This window comes from Brachionichthys hirsutus, chromosome 11 (assembly GCF_040956055.1).
Source record: "Brachionichthys hirsutus isolate HB-005 chromosome 11, CSIRO-AGI_Bhir_v1, whole genome shotgun sequence".
Lineage (NCBI taxonomy): Eukaryota > Metazoa > Chordata > Actinopteri > Lophiiformes > Brachionichthyidae > Brachionichthys > Brachionichthys hirsutus.
The window spans coordinates 5,691,545-5,718,137 of NC_090907.1; the positions used below are offsets into that span (position 1 = coordinate 5,691,545).

General features: G+C 45.6%; 2 protein-coding genes across 2 annotated transcripts; both read right to left on the reverse strand.

The window, feature by feature from the left end:
- Positions 1-10,883: 10,883 nt before the first annotated feature.
- On the reverse strand, positions 10,884-16,109 carry rhoub (ras homolog family member Ub). The gene is made up of 3 exons (XM_068745848.1): positions 15,772-16,109; positions 14,301-14,359; positions 10,884-12,730 (listed from the first exon to the last, which is right to left on the reverse strand). Exons 1-3 carry the CDS (start codon positions 15,968-15,970, stop codon positions 12,275-12,277), a joined length of 714 nt encoding a protein of 237 aa, XP_068601949.1. The 5' UTR covers positions 15,971-16,109; the 3' UTR covers positions 10,884-12,274.
- Positions 16,110-18,232: 2,123 nt separating this feature from the next.
- On the reverse strand, positions 18,233-23,164 carry rtn2a (reticulon 2a). The gene is made up of 7 exons (XM_068745850.1): positions 23,073-23,164; positions 20,923-21,130; positions 20,658-20,796; positions 19,597-19,666; positions 19,458-19,504; positions 19,306-19,364; positions 18,233-18,952 (listed from the first exon to the last, which is right to left on the reverse strand). The coding sequence occupies exons 1-7, from the start codon at positions 23,083-23,085 to the stop codon at positions 18,877-18,879; spliced, it is 612 nt and encodes a 203-aa protein (XP_068601951.1). The 5' UTR covers positions 23,086-23,164; the 3' UTR covers positions 18,233-18,876.
- Between the last annotated feature and the right edge of the window lie 3,429 nt (positions 23,165-26,593).

A 26,593-nucleotide genomic window follows, 5' to 3' on the forward strand; every position in this document is an offset into this window, starting at 1 on the left:
TGATTCACCCTTCAGCCAGTGGGGTCTGCAAGCAGCTGCAAGTGCTGTTATTGGATACGTGTCTGAGCAGAGTGAGTTTAACACAATGACGGCGTAAAACCGACCGAGGACGCCACGCCGCTAAAATGCTGATCAGAACATGTAGCTGCATCAAACACCAGCGGTCGCCTGCAGACATCTGTGGGTTGTGTGTGTCTCTTGGTTGATTGTTCATTGCAGTATGTGTGTGCGCGTGGATTATTAATGCTCCAGAGCAGGATGGGTGTTGGGCGGGTTTCATAATGGGCGGTGGAAGAACAGAGTAAATGCATAAAGGGCCCTTCCCATGCTGTGACATGTCGGGGTAAGCGAATGCTTTCTCTTGTTTATCTGCCTCTGCACTCATCAATAAGGCTCTTTGACAGAGATGCAGATACGCGTCAATCGGCCCCACACTCCCACCAGCTGACCCCCTAACCCCTCCCCATTCCTCCCACCTAAACAAAACAAAACATTCATTCATTCATTCAAAAATCCCAACATATTTGAATTCATCAACGTCTCCCACGTGATCACTTCAGCCGAGGAGCTTGTAATTTGAAGGATGGTGGTGGCGATTGGGCCAGGAAAGAATCCTGGAAGTTTGGTGTGGTTCCAGATAAATGAGCAGATCCAGGATTTCTTTTCCGCTTCCTTTGACTTTGCTTGATGACAAAAATTTAAACTATCTTTTTTTTTTGTTGTTGTGCAAAATCCACTGAACAAATAGTGCTGGGAAGATCAACACAATCAACACAATGTGAGCACAATCCGGATTCTGTGGCATTTTATATACGGTACTTCATCGTAAAAAAAAAAAAGCAGATTTTATGCGCAGCTGGGGCTGACTTTGCAGCGCATATCCAGTCTCAGGCCATTCTATCACACACTCGCACATAATATTTATGCAAGTAAGTATCGGAGACGCCTGCATCGATTCACCTTTAGCCAGGCCACGGTCATTTTCAAGAAGCAACTGGACTCCAGTTTAGGGTTCGGAGCCCTTTCATACAAGAGGGCTTCTTCAGCTCTGTATTATGCAAACTCCTCTGGGGTTATTATACAGTAAGAATCATGAAGGTCACAGTTGATCTTCCCAGCACTATTTGTGTATCGCAGGCTTAAATCTGTCTGCATTCTTCCGTCTGTCTGCGCCACATTTGCAACGTCTGTTGTAGTTAAATGAGCTGATGTCCAGAGGGAGATTGGACTGGACCCGTCTAGAGGGATTCTATCTATAGGGACACTGAGACATCTGCAGCAGCTGGCTAACACAGTCACCGCACTCATTTCAGTCAACACACGTCCACACGTTATGACACCAAATGAGACAGGGAACAGTCAGTTCTTCTCGGTGAATGACGGAGCAGATAGGTGGGTTGATCCCTGAGGATCTTTTCCCTGCTCTTCTTCATTCAAAGCGGTGACAAACGTCCACTAATGTGTGACAGAGGAGAAACTCTGCACCACAGTCCTGCTCCTGCATGAGAAGCCAGCGAAATCAAGAGGAAAACTTGTGCCAGTTACAACCCACGGTGTCCGGTTGAGCGCAGCCCCGCTGCGTTCCACTTCACTCAGAAGCAGAGGGAACCGTGTCAGGACGGCTTTATTGTAGATGAACGACGACCAACTCTCACATGTCATTTCTGGGAAGCCCCAATGAACACATATGTTATGATGATTACACACGCACACACACACACACGCAGGGGCTGGTAGAAAGAGTGCTTGTTTCTCCGAGTCCTCCTTGACATGCCAGGGGTCTACATTTCAAAGGCTAAGGTCAGAGTGGATTCACATTCACCAGGAAGCCACACAGTAATTAGACCAATTAGGAGGCTGCTGCGAGAAGGTATTCAATCTCCTCCTCTCTCTGAATCCCTCGCTCTTTCAAATCCCACTGAGGGAAAAAAGGCTCGCTTTGTCCTTCAATATGATCTACATAAAAAAAAAAAAAGAGTTAATGACAATAAAGCTGCTCCTCTACTTTGGCCGTCGACTACGGGGGTCACATGACTCTACTTTGGTTTCACCATCTCATCTTTACTCACATCAGACTCCCTCCCTGTCTGCTCTCTCTCTCTCTCTCTCTCCCTCACTCCTTTTCTCTCTGTTGGTCGCTCCCATCGGGCCAGTCTCCAGAGCAAATTGATCGTGACAATATTTCATGATCAATACTGGTGAATTAAAATGTCAATGTTGATTTTAACACAAGTGAAGTTTAAACACCACTAACACCGGGAATGTGAATTTATTGAACCACGTCTGGCCCTGAAGGAACATTTCAATAATCCTACAGCTGAGAATGAATGCAAGCCAAGCAGTTTCTTTAGAACACCAAACATGCACACAGCATGACTTGTAGAACACACACAAAAAAAGCAGGAAATAAAATATAAAACATTATAGAAAGCAAAATTAAATCATCACACAGAAACTGGTACGTTTTTTGGAAGCTTTCTTGTCAGCCAGTGAGCCTGACAAATACTCAAATAACCCGGCCAGCTTCCTTCTCTCGCTGCTCCCATTGCAGAACCATCACGACCAGCCCTGGTTGGCAACAGGCTCCATCCCTAAATGTCAAATCTTTTCAATGCTGGAATCCAAACGAAACTTGTACATCCATGTTAACACGAAAGATCAAACAAGGTCATGAAATAAGGGTAGAAATAAGCACAATGTTGAAATAACACACAAGTAGGCCCTTAAAAGCAGCTCTGAAGCAGCTATTATTTATTAGCCAGGACTGCACGTCATCTTATTAAGCCTGCAAGTCTTTGTTCTCATTCCCCCGGTGGTGAAAGCGGCTTTGCTGCAGACACACACTCCAGACGTCACAACCCCGTTCCCAACACGTCCATCCAAGCCAATCTCTCGGTTCTTAACAACTCAGCTGCTCCTGATGTTTTTGTTGGCTGACATTTTGCAGCCAAACAGTCCAAACTGAAAAGGGATTCAGCCAAAAAAAACACACCTCTATCAAAAGCATCAAAGATATTTTCTGAACTAAAAAGAAAAAGGGGCTGTAAAGAGGCTCAGATGGCGGTTTGGCTACCTTTTAGCGGTGCACACTGAGGAAAGCCACAGCTCAGCACGGAGACAACGGCACACGGAAGTCGTCTTTGTGCGATGCTTAGTGGCATCACAAAGTGAGTCTGTTCTTATACTGGCAGTGGAAGAGGAAGAGGGCAAACAGCGGGGGCTGACTAGGACAACGGAAAACATTAGAAGACAATCCTGTGAAGGTGTGTGTTTGTGTTTTCATGCGTTGGACAAGAGCGTAAAGGTTTTAGATTTACCTTAAATCTAAAAACAATGTTTCTTCAGGATTCTGATAAGCTAATGTTTGGGGACGAATCAAATTTGACAAGAAACTGGGGCGGTTGTGGTTCAGGAGGTAAAAGCATCATCCAGTTATCAGAAGGTCGGCGGTTCAAGCCCCCCGGGTGTCATAGACGTATCCTTGAGCAAGATGCGTACTTGCTCCCCGCCAGTGCTGTAAAGTCTGATTGGGTTCGGGTTAGCAAATGATCTCAACCTTAAAAATGTTTGGATTGCCAGATTTTATTCTCACCTCACGTGTGTCACTTGTATTATTTCATTGTATTTGCCTTTTCTCATTAAACTCTTTCAAGCAATGTTGAAGAAAATGAAACCTGGTGATCTGGATCATCATCAAAAGGTTCTAAATTGTTCTTTGTATCATTATATACCAACCATGAAAGGTAAAAGGGAAGCGGACTTAATGTGTATCTTTAACTGATTTTTGAATCGACAAATGGAATTTTAATGTTCAAATTTAATATATTTTCCTGACGTCAAATCTGGATCAGATCCTGAAGACATTTTGCATGACATTTTCATATCGGGCGCCTTTATGACTGTGATTTTTGGCGAGTGAATTGAATGCATATTTTACAAGATATGATTTGAGAAAATCCAGATTTTTTTTTTGCATCCAGACGGATATCCGGATCGCTCTTAAAGTTTAACAGGATCTAAGTTAGACCAAGACCCATCTTCGGATTTGGTTTCATCAAGATAAACACAGTCAAATACAAACCTCCTTGGCGGAGGGCAAGAGTTTTTTTCTTCCCTATTGTATGACAGTTGATCTCATCTCTCACAGCACGATAATGAGCTCCTAAACATTGTGCAACGGCGCCAGTATGAAAAGACACTTTCAGCTCAACTATTTTAACGGGCAATTCCACGCTGTTACTTCCTTCCACTGTCGTCACAGACACGGAACAAAATAGAGTCCCGTTACGCCTCATTGCATTCATACAGAACTTTGGGGGCGGAATTAAGATGTGCCCTGAAATCGGCACGTGAATAGGGCTGCATAATCACTTTGAGCACTTATCTCAACCTCCTGCATCTTGTTGTCAGGCCCGGCCTTCAGCCCGCCAGTCTCAGATCAGGTTGGTCCAGACACGTAGTCTGGACAGTGTCTGGGGTCAAGGCCCTCCTACAGTGCTCCTCTCTTGGGTCACATCCTGTCCAAAGGGGGAGAAAGAGGGGTCTCTTTTTTTTTACAATGGGAGGTGAGAGGCTGGAGTTCAGAGGTCGTGGCTGCTTTCTCAGGTTTCAAAGCTTGCTGGGGGCTGAGGTCTCAGGGTCACAGCGGGGTAGTTCAGCTCTAGTTAAGACCACGGCGTTCTTTGTGCATCACAGTAATGGCTTCCGCAATTAAACACTAAAAATGGAAGCAATTTAGATCCTCTGGAGAAAGAGGGCGACGGTGATCGTCAGGGTAACGGCTGTTTCAGACAATGACCTGATCCATTTCTGGGTGTTCTTTATCGACCGCGGGGTGGACATGCTGCTACTGGGAGTTTGGTGCGTGTGTGTTGTTACCGTGGGATTACTTAGCAATCAATCACTGGTGGCGGGCTCCGCTTTGGACTTAGTGGAATGCTTCAAATATCAATCTCTGCGTAAAGGAGGTCAAATGTAAACAGACAACCTCATAACTCTAAAGCCAAACTTTGTTAAACACTGACGGTGAAAAGAAAATAACTGGAAGGGTGCGGAGAAGAGAAGGTATAAAGATCACTCCGCTGGCCAGGCCTCGAGGAATAAGTTATTGTCTCACATACTTGAAAGTGAAAGCACATATGCAGATGTGGGATAAAGGGCAACTTTGGAAGGAGTGCAGAGAAGGGGGGGGGATCTAAAGAAGACAAGAGAAAGCCTGCAAAGAGTAAAGAAGATAAAGTGGGTGAGAGAGATAGAGAGACAGAGAGAGGGGGAGACAGAAGTGCGTCAGCAGAAGGAGTTATACCTTGATGTTTTCCATTGAGCTGTAAAAGCTCCCCCCCCCCATCCAGGGACAGGGAGGTGGAAAAGCCTTCTGCAGGTGTTATCTCCGTTACTGATAAAGAGCTCCGTGCACAGCGTGGCGTTAGGGCGGATCTTGGCCTCGCTGAGGGACGCGCTTACGTAACTGGCCCAGTAATTGCCAACAGCTGGCTTGATCCAGGCCTGCAAGCGCTAAAGGCTACGGGTCCAGGTCCAGATTTCATGTTTCTATCAGCAACTGCATTAGAGTGAAAAAGAAGAACAGAGTGTTCTTGGACAGGAGACGTTCTGCTTCCTGTCGAGCTGCGTCTTCTCAGTCGGAGCAGGACAAAATGTGTTGATCAACTTGTGCCAAGAGACGCCAATGTCACTTTAATATATGCTGGTCCTACTTATTGATTTCAAACCATTTAAAACAAATGGTGATGCAATTAAGGAACAGCCTCACGCACAAAATGGTGACTAAAATATAGCAGCACCACATGGACTGAACGAACCCTTTCAAGTTTGCAACAGTGAACCGTTTTCCTTAAATATACCATTTCAACGGCATGCATGTTCAAATCCGACAGATTACAAAAGTCATAAAGCTGCAAAGCGCGTAACAATTTTCTGATCTGATGACCTCATTTTGGTGCTATAGACTAAAGATCAGTGCTTAGGCAGGACCCTGCGGGGACTAGGAGCTGTCATGACAGTCCGTTGAGATATTTCAGGGCAGACCAGCGTTGCCCAAATCACTGCCTGAAGCCGGCTGCATGGTTATAAATATTGAGGTTGAGGTAAGGGAACGATAGCGTTCATGGTTTAATAAACAAAGGTGATTGTTGTCATGGCACCAACAGATATCTCGTCTATCCACCGACCTGCCCTCCTGCTTCTGCTGACGTTAAAGGCTCCATAATAATGTGACAATTTCCCTCTTAACCCCAGACACTCAATCACAATCACGGTGAAATGGATTAGAAGAACAGCCTCATCACTTCTTTTTTTTTTTTATATCTAATGATGACAACAAAACTCAAATCAGTCTTACGTGTATGGAGCAGGATTATCTTATGTTTACTTTAGCAACCAGGAACACATTGGTTTATCTGTTCTGCTGAGCTGGTCAGGCCAACCAATGAGTCACAGGACCGGGGTAAATAATCAGCTTCCATCGCCGACTTTATCAGTAACCGCTGAACCTGTGGAATGACCTTATTGGTACATGTTTACTCTGGGAATAACATTTACAGTATTGTAGACTGTGTCGGTTTTGGAGGGATACTTGGAAGCCATGTGTCAGCGCGTGCGATCGATATTAAAGCCAGTGAGTCACAATGAAGCTATTTGTGGTGTCCTTGTCCCGTGTCAATCATTCAAACCGGAGGCTGTTTGAGTCGCAGCCCAAACAGCGGTAAACCGCGGGCCGTCCAATGCCAAGGCCATACGGACGCAAGAGCGCCGACACGCCCTGAACCCTTATCTTTCCCGACAGATCAAACAGCACAGGCTGTCGGCAGTCAAGCAGAGAGGATGAGGGCACGGCGGCAACATCAACTGATAAAAGAGCGAGCAAGCGATAGAGGCGACAAAAAGGAAGAGGAAGCAGATGCTGCAAAAGGTATAAACGAGCGCAGGAGGAGCCAGATGATAATGGGAATAGAATAAAATATCCACGTATGTCCCCACAGCAAATGAGGTCACTGCACCCATCAGCCATTTCTACGCAGCGAACAATATATGTCTCTGGAGGCCAATCAGATAACATCAGGCTGCAGCTGTGAGCCAATCACAGTCACTGTTAGTGACATCAGACATGCGGTTGGATTCAAAACAAGGAATATGATCGCTTGGGGGAAAGAAAAAAACAAACTTAAAAGGTGGATCTTCTTGGAAATTAAAACCTTATTGAATTGGACTATAAAGCCTCAACTCTTGAACTAGCAATATTTACTTTCTGGATGGGGCTAGTGGGAAGTGGCTATTTTTCATACCCCTGATACAATTTGGCACTGAACACTGAAACCAAGTACAATGTAGGCAATTGGAGATGCTCTGTAACAGCAGATGCTGGCCCCATCAAGAAGCACGCAGCATCTGGTGAGCGTCTGAACTGTGGAATAGAAGTCAAACCAGAATGGCACTAAGTAGAGCGCCTCCTCCCAGACCAAATCCGCCCCGTTCCTCTGGTTCACCCCAGGATTTAATGGGGTCTAACCCGAACCCGGATCAGAAATGTTATCAAGGTTCCGTTCAATGGATTCAAGTCAATCGACCAACCAACCATGTGTAAAAAAATAAACTGTCGTTGACAGAGGTTAAAGCTTTCGCTGTTGAACAATGTGTGACATTCTGACATAACTCAACTCAGTTATTAACTCCCAGCTTCAATGGAGGTACGTTTTTTTACGTTTAGAGCTGCAGATAAGGAACAGATAGAGAAACCGCCATCTCATCGCACCTGAAAAACATTATCCTTTCAAACCACAAAGAAATTACAAAATGTTCTTTTTTTAATTGCTTTTTCCAAGAACAATATACTATGAGCGCAAAGACGATTGCACATAGGTGTGTGTGTGTGTGCCACAAAAGCCACAAAAAAGAAATGAACTGAAACTTACCTGTGGGATGGCTTTACACAAGAACTTATCACAAATGTGTCATCATCTATATTTGTGTATGAGACAGGGCAAATGACAGAGCTGGTGTTTTGTGGTAAATTGTATTACTGTAAAAAAATAAATAATTTAAGACCCATTTCTGATATAAAATAAAATCAGAATTTTTAGTTACACATAATAACTAGGACAAGGGGGGGGGGGGGCGGGGGGGGGGGGGGGGGGCAAGGGGGGGGGGGGGGGGGGGCGACCGCGAAGGCTTTTCATGTGGTCTTTAAAATTCTACAAGTTTAAAGAGGATTAAGATCCTTCAGCCACAACAGAGCGGTGAGACTTTATTCGTGCAGAACAGTCGTGGTTAAAATAAGGGTCTGCAGTCACTGTCTCTGTGAGCTGAATGCTAATATTAGCATTCTGACAGTCACACTCAGCAGATATAATAATACAGTAACTTTAAATCGCAGTTTAATGCCAACATCTTAAAATGTCCTAGATAGCAACTGAACACAGTGAAGCTCAGTGTGCAAGTAAATACACTGGCTTTAAGGAGCCAAGAATGAAACGAGCATAAAGGACTGACCAATTCAATCTTAGCTTTTTTTAGATAAAGTCACAAGATGATGTAATTTATTGCCAATTGTATAGCTGCGCTAAACAATGCGAGTGAACCTGGAGGCTACCCGTACATTAGCACATTTAACGTGCAGGTGCAAAGATGCAGAAACGTGCACGTCCAATCACAGTCTGAGGAAAAGGTGTTCACAAACCACAGGACAGATGTTCTGGAAGCAGAGATGGGCCTCCTAATAGCAAAACGCTGAGCTACTCAGAGAGGCCCCGATGACCCCGAGACAGAGAGACTCAATTAGCTTCCCATAAGAGACCACGCCGTGGGGGGGGGGGTGGGGGGGGGGGGGGTGCATGTAAGCTTATTAAAGCATAATCCTGCTAGCAATGCCACTCTGTAGCACACTTCACAACCACAGGTTTTTGCCTTTATCAGAGAATTTAGGGTGAGAAATTAGCATAGCTTTATATGTTGTAGCACATCAGTCAATCAGTGTTTGATCTTGAGACATTTTTTTGATGTTACAGATAGGGATGTACCGATCAGGCTTTTTTTTTTTTTTTTACCCTGAGTCCATCCATCCATCTTGTAGACGAGGTAGACGCGGGTCTGCTGGAGCCTTTTCCACACCTAATCTAAACTTTCACAGTAAAGTCAACAATCCATCTTCCTGGAAGCTACGTATTTACCTGCTATGGCCTCGTGATTGTTCCGCGGGCTAATGTTCTTGAAGTTTATCCTCTATCACTCAGAAGCACACACCCTTGACACATGCACCATAAAAGATCAAGCGTGTGTGTGCTGGTTGCCTGATGAAGGCTTGCCTGGACATGCCCAGTAAATGCGACTCAAATAAAAGGAGGTGATTAAATTTACATCTGAGATTCAAAGATTCTGAGCAAATCATCAAATTTGCTGTATTTTTCTTAATTTTCTTAATTTATTAATTGAAATACTTGCATTAAATCATTAAATGCACACTTAAATTTCAATTTAAATGTGCAAAATGTAATTAAATTATTAGTTGGGTAATTAGGTGCATAATTCATTCATTCATTCATTCATTCATTCGTTCATTCATTAGGTGCAGAATATGGACGGTGTTTATTAAATGGATGACTAAAAAGTGCATAGCTTCGTTTTTCATGGTCTGACTGAACCTGTGTGGGGACAACAGTTGTCAGTAAACGCCGCGTGTACAAAAGATTGAGTTTCCAAAATCATAGTTGCAATTTAAAAGCAGATTTCTGCCAACAATAATTACCTGTGCTGAATTGTTGGCTAATCAGGGCCCCAGACATATTGCCCTGCATTACAAGAGCTTGGGTAACATTTAATCCTAAAGACAAGCCCACGGCCCGCCGGCTCGGAGCCCTTCCCACCCGATCGACGTTGTGAATGTCCCTCAGTAAATCCCGCAGCATGTGCTGCGCTCCAGTCATTAGGCCGGACATTATGGGAGGGGGTGCCTAATAAATCCATTGCCAACTTTAAGACATCAAAACTGATTAGTGAGCTCTTCTTTCATGCTCAGAGTTCGGTCGTTACCTAAACGATTCTCAGAAGTTGTGTGAGGAAGCGGGTTTACAGCACTGAAGTTTCTGCAGCTGAAGCACGGCCACCCGTTTCACGCTGTAATCTCACCCAGCATTCGTTTTAAACGGTTTCCACACAGCTGCCAGTAACACTTCAGGAACATTTCTGGTAAGATGGGGGGGTTGGTGACATGAGGAACCATTTATATTTTAAGCATATGTTCATTCTTACACTTTCCACTACATCTCACAGCAACAGTTCACCATTTTAGTTGACCATAGGAACTGGAAGCAGAGGCCAGCAGGTATCTGGCCCGCCACGAGCACCGACTTATTAATGTTATGTTATTGATACATTTAAAATACGTTTTTATGTCACCCTGCAGCCTAATTGATCAGTATCCTGTATAGGTGACTAATTCTCTTGCAGGAATAAGCATCAAATATTGATCGTGGTTTGTTTGGTGTTTTACATCTAGTCACAGTGATTCAAACGCCTCCATTGACTAATGGAGTTTATCCACGTTCAGTTGTAGAATGTGATGGAGGAATTTGCTTTTGGCCACTCTATATGGTTTTGTAGTGGTTTTCTGTATGAATGAATGTTTTGGAACCTCTTGAATGAGCATCACCTTCACGCTCTACGAACAAAGTCTTGAAAGGCAGCAGAAAGTCTCCTGGATGTAACCCACCAACCCGTATTGTGAAAACGTACACAAGCTGGGTCCTACATTCTTGAAGTTCATACAAAATTGTGTGCAAGAATATGAGACGCACCCCAGTATCATGAAATGTTCTCTTCCACATGACAGTCAGGATATTTCACATCTTCAGCAAGAGTCAGACAAGCAGATGAAATGTTTCACATTTTATTTCGTCCTGCTCACACACAGCTCATCAAACGGCTCTCAGACCCCTCCCGAAACGCTCATGCATTTCGGTTACCTTTATGGTCGCCAGGAAGTCATTCATACGTACCCCTAAGATTGATCCTGACATTACAAACATCATAAATGATTACTATGTAACATACATAATGACATACAGTATCTCATACACCGGCTCTGTGTTGCTCTTAACGTTATTGGCCCAGATAAATAAACAGAGCTGAAAGACAGACGGGCTTCTGAAAAATAAGAAGCAAACATAGAATCAGTTGCTTTGATAATCTTATCTTATTTACTGTAAGGGGGGGGGCTCCAAATGTACTGACGGATATGGATAATTATTTGTTCAAGGCACATGAAGACCCTGTGATACTTTGAAACCACTGGGGGGGGGGGGGGGGGAGCTTGCAGATCAGCTGCTGGGCTGTCAGGGATGCCGAGTCACCCACATCCGGATCTGGTTCACAACCGGCGAGTGATCAATGCAAAATGACACAGCAGCACCCAACCTTTGATTTTAACAAGGTAGAAACTTCAAAAATATGGCAGCCGTGTGCTATCCAGCGTCGCCCGGGCTACAATCACCCGGGCAACGCTTTTCAGCGCAGTATGCAGTGATTCTGTGGCATCAGAACTCCAAACCGGGTGACGGCTGTGCCGATTCAAACACAGGCTTATATGTCGTTGGGAAAATCTGACATGTTGCAGACACATTTTTTGCGTTCCAGAAACCTAGCAGCGTCCGCAAAGCTTTCTAATTGATTCACACGTGATTGTAACAATATGACATTGATCAGCTACAAATATGACTAACAAGTCGCCGCTGAAGCTTCAGATTTAGGCACCGAGGCGAACAACAGTAAAAGGGCTCGCATCTCTGATTTGGGGGGGGGGGGGGGTTAAGATGATCGGATATTAACTTCATGTTCTGATTTCATGAAAAACAAAAGGAATCTATCAGAAGTGATGGGAGCTAAATTACAGTGTAGAACATCAGATAGTGTACTTTATTAAAGAAGAGTACCAAAATCAGAAACGTAGACGGAGCATCATTTCAGCATCGATGTCTGAACATCGCGTTTCCAGTCCGACGTGCCATAAATCTCTATTAGCTCCGTCATGTTCAGCTGAATGTTGGTAAACAGCCATATTTACCATGTTCCATGCTGGTTTTCTGTCTTTTAGGCACCGACAATAGGAAACATCCCAACCAGCTCGGGCAGAGACAATCTCTGCTCCATCGAAGTCGCATCTGGATTCCTCAAGGAGGTGAATGTAAAAAATATTCCGTACATCCAACCCAGTCCTCTCCATTAAGTTCCTCAGTTCCAGTTCCACCATCCTCCCTCCCTCCCTCCCCTACTGTACACACACGTATTTCTTCCACCAGGACTTGGAGAGCATCTTCATTTTATCAGCTGTACTGCGGACCTTCCTCTCCCTCCTCGCTCTCCTGTCAGAGTGCCGCAGCCCGACGGAGATGGCCACGTCAAAGACCTCCTTCAGATTCTTCTGCGTCAGCGCCGAGCACTCCACGTACGTGACCGCCCCCATCTTTTCCGACAGCGCCCTGGCGTCTTCCTCCAGCACCGGCCTCTCTCGCCGCCTGGCGAGCTCGATCAGCACTTTGACGTCCTGCCTCAGGTCGCACTGCGTGCCGACGAGCAGGATGGGGGTGAGAGGGCAGCGGCGGCGGATCTCGGGAACCCACTTCTCCCAGACGTTTTGAAAGGAGGCGGGGCTGACCACGCTGAAGCAGAGCAACAGGGCATCGGCCCGGGTGTAACAGAAGTGGCGGAGCTTGTCAAACTCATCCTGATGGGAAACAGAAACAGACGTTTCAAATTCAGCGGACGGACGCTTCGTTCTGAAGCTTTCCATGATCAGCACTTATTGTAGAAGTGCTTCACTACAAAACACACCTCCTGAAAAGACTTCTCCACGTTCCTCTTAACGCTTTCCTTTCCTGCACTCATCTTCTAATTTGCCGGAACAAACGTTTCACGTGGGCTCCGCTTCATTATGAAACACAACAGCACTTAAAACACAGATTTGAGGCTCAACAGGCGACTTTTATCAGCGTGTGAATCTCTCATGGAAGCTTCGGCTGCGCTTTGCGATGTAAAACACGTCATCTGCAGAACATACAGAATCCGCATCTCGACGACTTTCATCAGCTTTCAAGGCAGCTGCTGTCGTTTTTATCCAGACAGTTTCTTTCTTTCTTTCTTTCTTTCTTCTTCGGACACACCCAGAACAACTTTCTGGCACCAGTTCTTCCTCTTATGAAATTGCATAAGTGAGTGTGTGCTGCCGTGCCCTCCCGTATTCACCCAAGCTTGTCTCTGCCTGCGTGTCCATGTGCATGTGAGCAGTTTTCACGTTGTGTGCAGCTCCCAACAGGCTGCGAGGTTTTACATTCATTGGGTGGGCGGGGGGCGGGCTCATTCAAACGCCTCATTCCAAAGTCGTCTTTGAGTATGTGCAGAGCTGGCATTGGCGGGCTCTTATTGAGATGGTTTACGAAATATCCACACGATCCTATCACAAAGTGTTCCTTCCAGCATCGGCATAAACAGCATTTTTGATGAGCGCATTCTACCACCCACGACTTCAACGGCCAAAAACAGATCTATTTTTCATGTTTTCTCTTTTACATCACCATCATCATCCCCGCTCTAACCGCCGGCCCTTTCCCACTCTTTCAACACTGCGCCTCTGCTTCCGCACCAACGGACAGATTCTGTTATCAGTGCAGACGAAGATTGACGGCAGAGTCCAGGAATTTTGTTAATTCTACGCAGGTTGAACTAGTTTAAAGTACAGTAATACTGCATGAAGAATGAAAGGTAGAAAGTAACAGCAGGATAAAAAGAAATTACAGGAATGTTTTTTTTTTACATCTCGTGACATTTTCCAACTAACTAGTTATTTACTGTATGAATTGTTTCCGAAATCGCACGAAGAACTCCGTGTTTCATGCTCAAACAACGCATTTCATCAGACCCGTAGTTAAACACTCGATTTACTATTATAGAAAAAAAAGGAAACAACAAATTATCACACGTTTGAAAAACGGAATGTTTGTCTTGGATGTTTAGAAGCCTCTTGAATGAATCTGTGAAGATGCAACGTCCTCGCTCATTAAAGAGCATTTCATGCTCCGTGTGTTCCCGGCCGCGCCGCTAACGTGTTGATATCACGCACCGTAACGTTCACAATCATATTTTAGAATCGTAAATATTGGACGAAATTCAAATTATGATGCAATTATGGTGCATGGTGAAAAGGTTAGCACATTATAACAATTCACAGTGAGGACGACATCGAGATGTGTGTGTGTGTGTGCATGGAGTGTTGGATGGTAGAACAGAACAGAACTCACCTGCCCCGCAGTGTCACATAACTGTAGTCTCACCGGGTTTCCATCCACCTGAACCACAGCTGTGGACACAAAGAGATCAATAAGTTACGGTCTCGCCCACCCCCCCCGGTTACCGTCAGGATCGTAACACTTTTCTGCTGATCGGACCCTGTGAGTTTGGGTCTCCGGCTGTGTTCTGACAGAGGAGAGGGGTTATCTCCCAACGCTATCACTTTGGGAAAGTGAACGAGGGGCGTTTTTATTACAGCGCCTCTTATTCTCTTTGAAGAGGGTGAGCACAACGCAGAGGCAGTGGACACATGGAACCGTTTACAACACGCCTGGAGCGTACAGCCGGCTATGCCACCTGATCAAAGGGCTCTCTGGAACGACTCAAGCAGTCGCCAGGGCAGGGACCCCGCTTTAACAGCAGCAAGGAGCAGGGAGAGCATCCGGGTGAGAGAGAGAGCGCTGCCATCGGGTCATTATTTCCTAATCCTGGACATACGATACTCCTTTCATTTCGAGGACCCAAACTCCTCAGCCTCCCCGCGTCCCCCCACCACCTGTGGCGTTGCGTAACTGCTCAGAAGTCGGCTTTCTCAAGGACTCGCTTCATTCTGGGCACTGAGAAATGACATCACCATTAAGGGCCTCCAAGTGCACAATCGCTCTCTGTCAGGCTGGGGAGAAAGACAATCTCTGCCTCTGAGCCGCTGCAACAGATGTGTCCATTCCAGTGTAGCGAAGAGGGCCGGGGGGCGGGGGGGGGGGGTCAAGGCTGACAACAATAGGCAGAGTTGTGCAATCGAATCCCACGAACCAGACGCCCTTGTGCTCCATGGGATCGTCTGTGGGCAGTGAGCGTTGGTTTTACTGCAGAGCAACGTAAAGTTGGGAGAACTAAGATTCATGAAAAAAACAAATAAAAGCAAATAAACACCGAGTGTGTTCACAGGACAAAGAATCAAGTGTTTGATTCTAAATAAAGAGGGAAAGCGTGCTCCTCATGTGAGGAGAGTGAGGCTTCCACGGCCGGGTCACGGGTTTATTTCCTCCTGCCGACACCAATCAGTTCATAACGAGCTCTCCTTTCAAGGGTTGCTCTCTGTGCGTATTTCACCGCAAACAACGCCTGCTGGGACAAAGTGAGACACGTTGGAAAGTGGACTCGAGCCAAATGGAAACTGGGCACGGGTGCTATCAACGATGGAAGACAGATAATGGGGAAAAAACGCGCACATCAGCCGCAAAAATGGAGTAACAGGGCCCGAACACGCAGAGTTCAAGAGGTGAATCCAAGCAGGCTCCGAGCGCAGCGGTGATTCACGCAAGTCACGCACAGTTACGCAAACTTCTCGTGCTGAAGTCTGTAAGAATCTTTAAAGAGAAATCGGCTCCTGCAGTTGGATCATCTAATTAGGACATTTATAAACGCAGAAAATCCAAAGCAAAATAATATCTCTTAACAGCATTTCACCGTTTGGCTTACCGGAGAAGTCATCGAACGCAGTCGGGACGTATTTCGTCGGGTAGCCGTTCGTCGTGTAGCTGACCACCAAGCTGGTTTTACCAACCGCTCCGTCCCCGAGCAGGATACACTTGAGCAGGCGCTCCTGCGCCTGGCCCGGACGCGCGGGCGGGGGGTTGTGCGGAGGCACCGGGGGGGCTATGGTCCGTGCGTAATCCATAGTGACTGGAGCGGACAATTCAGTCGAGCAGCCCAAATTCACCGCGCTCTCCTTCACGCGCAGGGAGAAGGACCCAGCATGGGAAACAGGACTCGATCTCAACTTCTCCAAATGCGCCTCTGATGATCACTCGTGCGTAAAAGCCTCTCCCGGTTGTGCGCGCTGCCCAATCCGCTGTGGGGAGGTAACCATCGGGACGGCGGACTCGGACCCTGCAGTTTACATTGAGAGGGAGGATCTGGAGATTTATAGCCGCAGATTGATTTGACTAATCCCGCCCAGCGGCGGAGCGGAGCGCGGAGCGCGGAGCGCGGAGCGCGGAGCGGGCAGGTGGACTTTAGCATTTAGTACCTTTGAAAATGCGAAACATCCAGAAGAAGACAGAATTTTGATCGAAAAACTTTTTTTCATGTATTTTTTTTTTATCCTTCGTATTAAAACTTGCACATTGCGTAACCAAAACTTCAGCTGAGTTTGAAAAGGCCTTGAGTTCTCCCAGTTTGGCCCTGGGAAGGCTGGCCCAGACTTGTCCTCACTAATGAGACTCCCTCAATGTCCATTTCAAACATGACATATAAAGTTCTGAAATTTCAAACCTGCCCAAACCCACATGACCTACTTTTATTAGAAAGCCATCTTGAGGCTGGAAAGAAAGGCGGCTTGAAACTGCAGCAACTAAAGAATATATAACACGAGCCGTAGTTCATATAAGGGAGTATTTGGAAAGGTTAAAAGTAACTTTCTCTGGGTATTTTAAAGTGGGTGACGTCATCATTTTTGATATACCCAGACCTGTCTGACAAATATGGTACAGTAGAAGAAGTACCCTGACATTTGCCGCCCCCTTGTGGTCTACCTTAGTGCTGCAGGAGGAGGATAACTAATAACAGGCCTTGGTGCTGCTTACTCCAAATGTTTCGTTACATTTCAGACTTTATATTCTCAGACCAAAGACAGATTTTTTTGTAAACTTCCTGTGCCTGAACTCACAGGAAGTGCAGGAACACTGATGCTCATATGACGGCCGTTTCTGGCTCCTGGTCCTACGGGGACTGGAGCTTTCTTACCCAGTGACGGGCATGTGGCTTGGGTAGATCAGGTTCAGGTCATTTTGCTGCTTTTCTTTCCACTTTCCAGTTTAATATAACAATTCTTTATATTGATTTGTTGATTTAGCATCTGAAGCCCAAAACAGCTTCTCTGCTTCTCTGTCAACATTCATTATGTTTTCAATTAGTCAAAAGAATAATCTCTTTTTTATATATTATACATATTTTTGTTGCTTCAGTTGTTTCTTTTCTGTTTAGAATTAATTTGTCTCGTTCACACAGCAAACAAAAAAAATTGGTGACCCATGAATAACATTCTTCAGAAATGACGAATTAGGGTGGATTAACAGCAGTTTTGTTTAGAAACAGTTTAAAAAGACACATTTCAGTGAATTAATAACTTTGTATAAGACAAGCTGTGATGATACATAAGGAAATGAGTGCCTTTAGTTCCACTTCCATCTTACCTTTCTTTGCTAAAATTCCTCTTGGAAGGAAATGAAGATAAGAACTGTTACAGTAGAATCAAAAACTCATGACAAGCAGTGTTTTGGTATGTTTGGACCAAGGTGATGCAACACGGCAGAGAATATCATATCAGTGGATATGAAAAACGGTCATTCGGCAGTATCATACAAAAATATTCGTTTGAACGTGAATGAAAAGATGATTCATCAAGATTCATCCTTCATATCAGGACGTTCACATAATGCTTTCACTGGCTTATGCAATAATAAGGCATCGGGACAAACACACTAACACTGAAGGGGGTCTAGAGCTGCAGACAAATCCTGAATAATCTTAGTATTATATTTCTCTATATCCTGTTATATACTAATACACAAGTATGCGTGTACTAATACAACCTAAGGAAGGCAAAGGTTAGGTAATAAGAAGTGGTTTGTTGCTGGACTGGTTGCTCTGTGAGTCTGAAACCTGCATTTGGGAAGGCACCCGCTGTATTTCATAGCCACACATCACATCACGGGCCTCAGAGAGGAGAGGCTGAAAGCGCTTTCTGCAGCGTCCCTTCATCCAATTCTAGAACAGACTGATAGGATCACCCCCGCTCGGTCCAAAGACGGACTGCGATGAAGTAAAATTAGAAAATGGGAATTGAAATATGAATTAGGACATTTAAAAAGAAAGCTTAAATACGTGAATGATCTGACTGAGTGAATGTGAGTACGTGGATCTGAAGAACATAATGGAAAACAAAGAAGAAATGTGACTTTAATTGCTTTTGGGTTTCATCTCATCAAGCTGTATATCAGGAATCACACACACACACACAGATACACACACACACACACACAGAGAGACACACACGCACGCACCTACACACACACACAGATAAATTGTCATGAGGAAAAAATATGCATCCTTAAATGCTAGTTTTATGCTGCCATGAATAATGAATAATGAGCCCTGTCTACATCGCAGCACGAACCTCACCTTAACATCAGAACTTATCATACCTGGTCTATGTACCTCGTTTGGATTGCAGCTTTCGCCTAATAAAGACAATTTGTAAAGTCATTTTTAAATATTAAAAACACTGAATATGCCCAATGGTGGTTTCATACAACAACCTTTCATACAACTCAAGCCGTGTGGCCGAGTCTCTGTTTGACCTCATCAGTCAGAAGTCATTCGCCACGATTACATTGCAACCTACAATCCCATAATTTAGATACAGTTGGAGTATAAAGTACCATGCATGACCCTCATCAATGTCCGTTTAAGTCACCTCCCTCCCCATCCTCAGGCTCTGGATCTCTGAGCGCAGCCTGCTGGGTAAGACGTCTGAGTAACAGCCTGTAACTGGAAGCTTGGCTTTAAGTCCTCCGTCAGTGTTTACTGGATTTTTGGTTTGGCACCACCGGGAGTTGGGTCAACAGGGGGGCCACCACCTTGGGCCAGTCTGTGGACGCTGCAAAGGAGGCACAATGAGCCAGAGCTTGTTTAATGCCTAACTGGAGTTCAGAGCCCAAAAGAGTGCAGATAATGGATATGTGTCCCAAATCTGAGCTGAGCCAACGCCCAAGTTTTATCAATTTTTAATATTCTCTCCAAGATTTTGTGTTGTTGTTTGGGCTGTTTCCAAATTATCAAATTTTTCCACTTTCAATGTGTTTAAATTCTGAATAAAATATGTCCTGTCAAATGGAAAATCTCCTTTTAATTGCTTGCTTTTTTTTTCTGCAAAAATCTCACAGGCCACCGTACTACTGAAGAAGCCTTGTACTGATGACAATTTGCAACAGAAGGTGGCGCCATACTCACAAGTCCTTGATGTTGTCAAGGCAAGCCTGGATTCTTGAGATATAGCTGTCCACCTGCTCCTGAGAAACAAAAACCAAAAAACACGCACACAATACGTACTTATTTATATGTATAATGACGATACAACGAACTGTTGAAGAACGGCTGTTTACCTGGCGCTGCCTGTAGAAAAGTGGCAGAGAGAAGAGAGCGATTATACCTGGAAGGGAAAGGAGGAGGAGGAGTGAATGTGAAGGCCACGCAACATGTCAGTAGATTCCACCTTTTCCAGCAGTGGCAGCTGCTTCTTACCGATGATGAGCAGAGTTAGACCATTGCACAGGCCCCCCAGGTACGTCACCAGGTAGAGCAGCGTGAGGAGCTGAGAGAGAAAGCAGAGGGATGGCTGCAGAGTCACTTCCCAGATGGTGAGGATATCTATCCATTGACTCTCCATACGGACATTATTTAACCCTTAATACAGACAGAGCTCTCAGCACAGTCCCAGCGTTTCCCCTTTTATCTCTCAGCGGTCACAGAGCTGCACAGAGGATGCAGCGCTGCCTCAGCTGGAAGGGAATCCTGGTGTCACCGTGTGCTTCCTCCTGTGTGTGTCACATACCGGGGAGGTCAGGTTGGACACTGTGTGTGTGTGTGTGGGGGGGTCCAGGCCTCAGTCAGCTCACACTGACTCACCATTAAAATAGAAATGAAGTCTGGGCACAAACCGCTGGTGTTTATTACGCACACATCATAATTTAATTCGGGATTTCCCATATTAATATTAATAATATGCTGACATTTGATAATGCTATAGGTTATGTTACACCATTGAAGCTGTTACTGACGTGCAGCACTTCAATGGTGAAGGCAATGAATCCAAATCACTTCAGAATTATCTACCGGTCCAAGTAAAAATGTAAATGTCATTTTCTTTTATGATGGAAATGACTTGATTATTTATTTTTCTCATTCTCTGCCCTGTGAGTTTTGTTTTGCAGGACGATGGGCGGGTTATTTTGGTTGCATTAAAGGGGGCTGTGGGGCAGGGGGCTTTCCTTTCATTCTCTTTGAACCTATATCAATTTGCACTTATTCTGTCTGATCACAGTGACTTGCCTTCCGTTTCATTACCTAGACAAGAGTCACCGGGAGCGACCGTTTCCGTCTTTGATTTGGCGCTAATTTAGGAGCAGCGTCCTCAAGATGATGGGTTAGGGGAGCAAGACGAGAGAATGTAATGGTGGGCTGACATCGTGGTTAATGAGAGGGAGAGGGTGTCGACAAGATGAGGTAGATGCTTGAGAACAAGTCCATCAGGACAGAGCACACACAATCAAGAAGGCACCATTTGATTTGTCAGCGTAGCTCACCTTAAGAGAGTCAAAGAGGTTTCGAACGAAAAAGAGGTTCTTCAGAGCGTCCACAGCAGACAGAGTCATGACGATTGCTTTCTGCATGAAGTGATCGGCTTCATCCCCGCCGAAAGTGATGTCCATCTCCAAATACGACCTGATGGGAAATCAGAGAGTCGGCATAAAACATCGAGTCTTAGGTTTTTTTTGTCTGATAAGTACTGATGTCTAACATCGCCGGCGATTGTGAAATGTTCATAAGCCGACTGAACGTCTGTCTTACTTGAAGGGGTGTTCTCCATCGCCCCAGCTGAGGATGTAGAGGACTTGGTAGTAGATGCGCACTGAGATGGTAAAGCACATAACACCCAAGGAGACTGTGGACGCCACCGTGATGATGCTGAGCTGGAACAGGGACAGCAGGCCCACCACCAGCCCGGTTAACACCAAGCCTGTTCGCTCCGTGTCCTTCCAGTAGATCAGGTCCATCGCTGAAATACAGGGGCAGTGGACGGAGGGACAGGAGGTCAAAGAGGGAAGAAAAGGTGAAGGCACAACAGGGAGAGCGTGGAGGAATAAAGAAGAAGAAAAACAGTTGTCGAATGTACACAGGAAACGGATCCTCCTGGTTTTGACTGTTATCTAACTGGGGAGACTATACGTTGAGGCAAAACAGCAGGAAGACACATCAGATCCAGAGACACGGAAGGAGAAGACGCGAGACCGAGAGGGGGTTTTCATCCCCAGAACAGACAGCGGCAGTGAGGACGCGTCAGGCTACGGCTCGGGGCTAAATTTAGCCCACAGATGAAACAGGGTGGGAAGCAGTGGAGCAGAATTTAAACGCAGTGTCTCACAGCACCTGCTGGCAGACATCAGGCCGTCAGCAGTCCCTTACACTGTTGGTGTCCTTCTATGTCACCCAGCAACAGCTGCTGTGGAGACCGAGGCGTCCAGAGTCAGGCTGTTACTCGATCCCTGCGGCGACACCATTTCTGTCTCTTCACATTACAATAAAAGACATTTATGTTGCATTAAAGAACCAAAAAACCCTAAATGCTATACAGCACGGGCGTCATTCCGAGATGTTCATCCTCCGCCTCAGAATAAAGGGAAGCCACTTTGCATAGAATTAACTGTCAACAGGACGGTCATTCATAGGCATGGCTGAGTATAATTAAAAGGCGTGATGGAGTGGACGCCCCCGTCCAACAGGTTTGTTTGTGGAACAGGGTCGTTCTGCACAGGATGTTTAAGTAAATATCCAATATATGGACAATATTTGTGTTAATTTCTACTGCTGTACTTTCGTCTTGTCCCTTCAGGGGTCGCCACAGCAGATCAACCTTCTCCACTTCACCCTGTCCTTTGCATCGTCCTCCCCAACACCAGCCACTCTCATGTCCTCCCTCACTACATCCATGTATCTTCTCCTGGGTTGTCCTCTAGCCCTGTTCCCTGGCAGTTCCATCCTCAGCATCCTTCTACCGATATAGTCCCCGTCTCTCCTCTGGACATGTCCAAACCATCAAAGTCTGGTCTCTCTGACCTCATCTCCAAGACACTGTCAATGCTATGTTAGCCCCTGCTAACCGCATCCCCGTGCTACCCATGAGGCTGCAGATGTAGTCGGACACACCTGTCTTGAAAGCAGCTCCTGCTCTGAGGTTGAGGAGGCTCTCCTTTCCGTCAGCTGCTCTCATCTCGCTGACTCAGTGGTTAGTGTGGAGTGATTAACTGCTGCCCTCTATTCAGTACGCTGCTAAGTCTTCCCTTCCCAGGTGTTCAGGCTGATGCTTCCTTCCTGTTTGTTTGTTTTTTCTATTCTGTCCGTTCACTGCAGTATTTTCAGGTCTTTTGGATTCTTTTAGGCTGATTCAATCAGTTAACGGCCACAGTTTGGCCCTTGTCGTTTCTCTGTGTCCCTCAGAGAAGTATTAGACACCATTATCCTGCAAGTAGGCCCGCTATTCCACCTTGTAGATGTCCTCGATGGCTGCATGCAGGCTTTGATGATGCCTTCGGGGACTTTGTTTTATGCTCTTAACTTGAATAACTCGAAAAACACTCTGACAGTGCAGACCTCCGCCAAGTGGGTAGAACCAGGATGTAACTACTATTACTCAGATTTACCCACAATCCCTTGCTCTTCCACTGCGCTAATGAAATATGAGCAAACTGTCTGTACCAAATATAACAAAATCCGAACCAGCAGACTTTGACTCATTCGTTTGAAAAAGAGCTTTTTGTGTTAAATTAGAATCGGCAAGCTAATCAAGCAATTAATTGATCAACTAACCAACAAGCAAAAAATATCAATGACACTTTATGCCAGCACAGCCGAACATCTCTCCAAACTAAAAAATCATTTGACCCAAGTCATGTCAGCATCAAGCATTACAGTCTGATTTGTTTTAAAGCCCAAAGTCTCACCTTTACTGGCCATTCTGGTTGCAGCTCCAGTGTTCCCACTCACGTCCTGCGCCCCTCTCTACGTCTCGCTGTGCTCTTCTTGCAACTGTGGGCCGTTTATGCCCCCCCCCCCCCCCCCCCTGCTCACTCAGCAGTCTAAAGGCCTGACAGCCCAAAATAATCCTGTCTGCAACTCCACCCATCACGCTTCTCTCCAAGAGCTTCAAGCACACAAAAAATGAAATCCCTCCTTCATGTGCAATCACTATTGATAATAAACATATCAGGCGAGTTGAGTTCACAGAAGATCAGACAGAATTACTTTTTTCAACTTATTCATATGGTTGCTGCAAATAGATGAAGTCTAGCGAAAAAGTGTTATTGTATATTTGCATATAATCGACTCACTTGATATTATTTAAAGTCATTGTTCTAAAGAAGTTTTATTTTGCATATAAAGATTTTTAATTTTAATGATTTAGTGATTGAGTGTTTTTGATGATCTCGAGACGTGTAATTTGTAAAAAAAAAAAAAAAAACCTTGCTATGAGGCTTTTAAAAAACCAGAAGAAACATGATGCTCCAATAAACAGACTTGTGCTATTTATTCAGGACACCCTACACTCTGTCATCGACCCGACCAACTATTTATCATCGGTCTGAGGGTCTCATCGGCCACCGTCCCCTAAAATAAGACCGATCTCCGCTCTGACTCCACTTAAAATGCCGTCTAGTTAAAGACTCTACCTTATCTATGACTTTCTCTCTCTCTTTCAACCTCAGTCGCTCCTAAAGAGACAACAACCTCGAATACTTCTCTTCCTCTCAGAAAAAGAAAGTAGGTGCCAACAAACGAGGCGGTCGTCACGGTAACAAGTAATGTCACACATATTGTTTCAGTATATGTATTAGGAGAACTTATATACTTTGCCTTTTCTCACACACACACATGTCTATGTGTTGTTGCTCAGCAACAAAGACGTAGACGGATGGAGGAGGATGCTGCACAGACCGTTAACATTCAAAGGTGCCGATGCGAGTCAAGTACCTGCTATGTGGGTGCACACTGTCGTCTCCCCTGACAGGTTCAGTGCTGAGAACCAGTGGTCAGTGACCAGCTCGTCCTGAGAGTACAGACCAATGGCAGCCGCCGACGAGGACGCCGGGCCTCTGGGTCGCACAGCCGTCAGCAGCTTGACTGAGATGGTTTCCCTGGCGGCAGGACACTCGAGCTCTGGCTCGGAGCTTGTCGAGATTTCTGCAGCTGGGAAACGGAAGATAATGTATGAGGACATGTATAAGAACTTGTGATTCTAGATTCAGAGCGTAGCCTCAATGTGAACATAACAATTCTTGTTTGCTCATTTATGTCATGGGTCACATATCTGTAATAAAGAAATTGAATTAATTTAGTAAATCAGTCACTCTTTTTTTTAACGTTTTGCTTTGATTGAACTAAAGGGGGGGGGGGACAAGCACGCAGTCAGGGACAGAAAGCAAAATACAGGATGGGAAAGGGTCAATACGAGGAGGCAGACACGAATCTCTGGAAAAATATCAACATTACAGATTTGAATAATGATCTATGAGTCTGATTTGCCACATTCAGTCAACAGCTGCCCCCCCCCCCCCCCCTGCTCTCATTGATCAATAAAGTAGACTTTGGCACCACTTCGTACTCGTACTTTCAGTTTGACAAAAACACAAATCTCTGCTTGCATCTTTTTCATCACACTCCTGCAAGATCTCTTCTCACCCTGAACGACCTGTGAGGGGCCCCCACCATGGGAAGACGGGGACCGAGAGCGAGGCGGCACAGTTTGACTGCTTGGAGTTTCTTCTCTTGGGATTCCTGCGTCACTTTCCTGACCATCTGGGTCCAGATTCTGGGGAGAGGGTTGGCTTGTAATGGTCTCCGTTGGTCGGTGCCCCTCCCCTCTTATCGCCACACCCACCATCCCCATCACACCCCTCTCCTCCCATGCAGCCTCTGATATTTCCTCCTCTCCATCTCCACTGAGGAAATCCTGAGGGTCCCAGTCTACATCGGGGGAGTCCAGCAGAGTCTCTAGGGTGTCGGTGTGGATCAAAGGGGTGCGGCTTCCCCGAGAGCCCCCCCTGCGTCGGTCACGGAGGTGACGGGTGGCTCCCACCGCCTCGGCCTCAGCGATGGCGATGTAAGAGAAAGTCAACTCAGAGGAGTGCTGACGCGGCGTGCCCCAGATGGACGGGGATGAAGCCAGTCCCTCGTCGTCATCTGGACCTCCACCCTCCTCATCGTCAGACCATTCCCTGGCTGTCTGCAGGTCACATATCTCAGACTCTTCGTTTCCACCTGAATGGTGACAAAATCAAAAATAATGTGGTCAGAATCAACACACACTCAACCCACAGCATCGGTTTAGTGATCTATAGAGACGCCTTCTAACAGCGGGTTTCATTAGTTCAGTGTAGGAAGATGTCTTTTCTTCCCAATGAATAGATATGCCAGATGAAAGCAGAGCACTGTGTCATCTGGGTGAAAGAAATCCTCTCTGATACATGAGCCTGTATTTCCCTACAGATCAGAGTGAGTGTTCTTCTAAAGCGGCGTTCCAAAGAAACATTTTTCAGGAAGGAGCAGTCTCTCATTTTCATGGGTGCTCTGTGACGACAGAATGTTTCCTCGGCGGATGAATAAAGTGTCTGTTCTTTTACCGTCGGTGCACGGAGGTGTCGAGTCTGGAGTCGACGCCACAGAGCCATATTCCTCTGAAAGGAAACAGTCAACACTTTACCTAAATCCATGAGTAAAACATGCAGTGGCAAAAACATATTGTCAGACATATAAATGAGCCACCTCAACATGGGCGCACTAACATTCTTAACATCGCGTATTTGACATTGAAATAATGGCGATTGAGATAATCAACAAATATCTACCTGTACACAAAATAACATTGCATGCCTCTAAACGTTGGACTACGTGAGTATCAGTGAATGCAGACTCTTTACGGAGCTAACCTGGCAGCATGAAGGCCTTCATTACATTAGACAGCCAGCATGACATGAGCTAAGCAGCAACCAACCCCAGGAATAGCAAAGAAAACAGAAGAGTCTCTAACATGCAAGCACATGCAACAAAAAACAAACAAAACAAACACACAAACTGAAATGCGTGATGGCAGATGACACATTGTGTGACAACTGGATGAAATATAACACAACAGGAGCATCTAAGATGCTACAACCTGCATAGGCAACATGCTTGAAAAGCCTACAGGGCTACACAACAGCCACGAATCACTGGGAAAGGAATGACAAACCGGCACTGGAGGGGGGGGCAGGAGAGAGGAACAGAGTTGGTGAGCTAATGCACATGATGCTGACAGCAATTAGCCAAACAAGATGCTGAGCTGGAATGTGTGACGATGATGACGATGATGATGATGCTAGAAGCAGAGGAACAGCTGCAGACCGCTCGCACAGAGACACAAATGGAGACAGCGGAACAAAAGCAGACTCACGGCAGTGGGAGAATCCTAAAACCTGGCCCATACTCC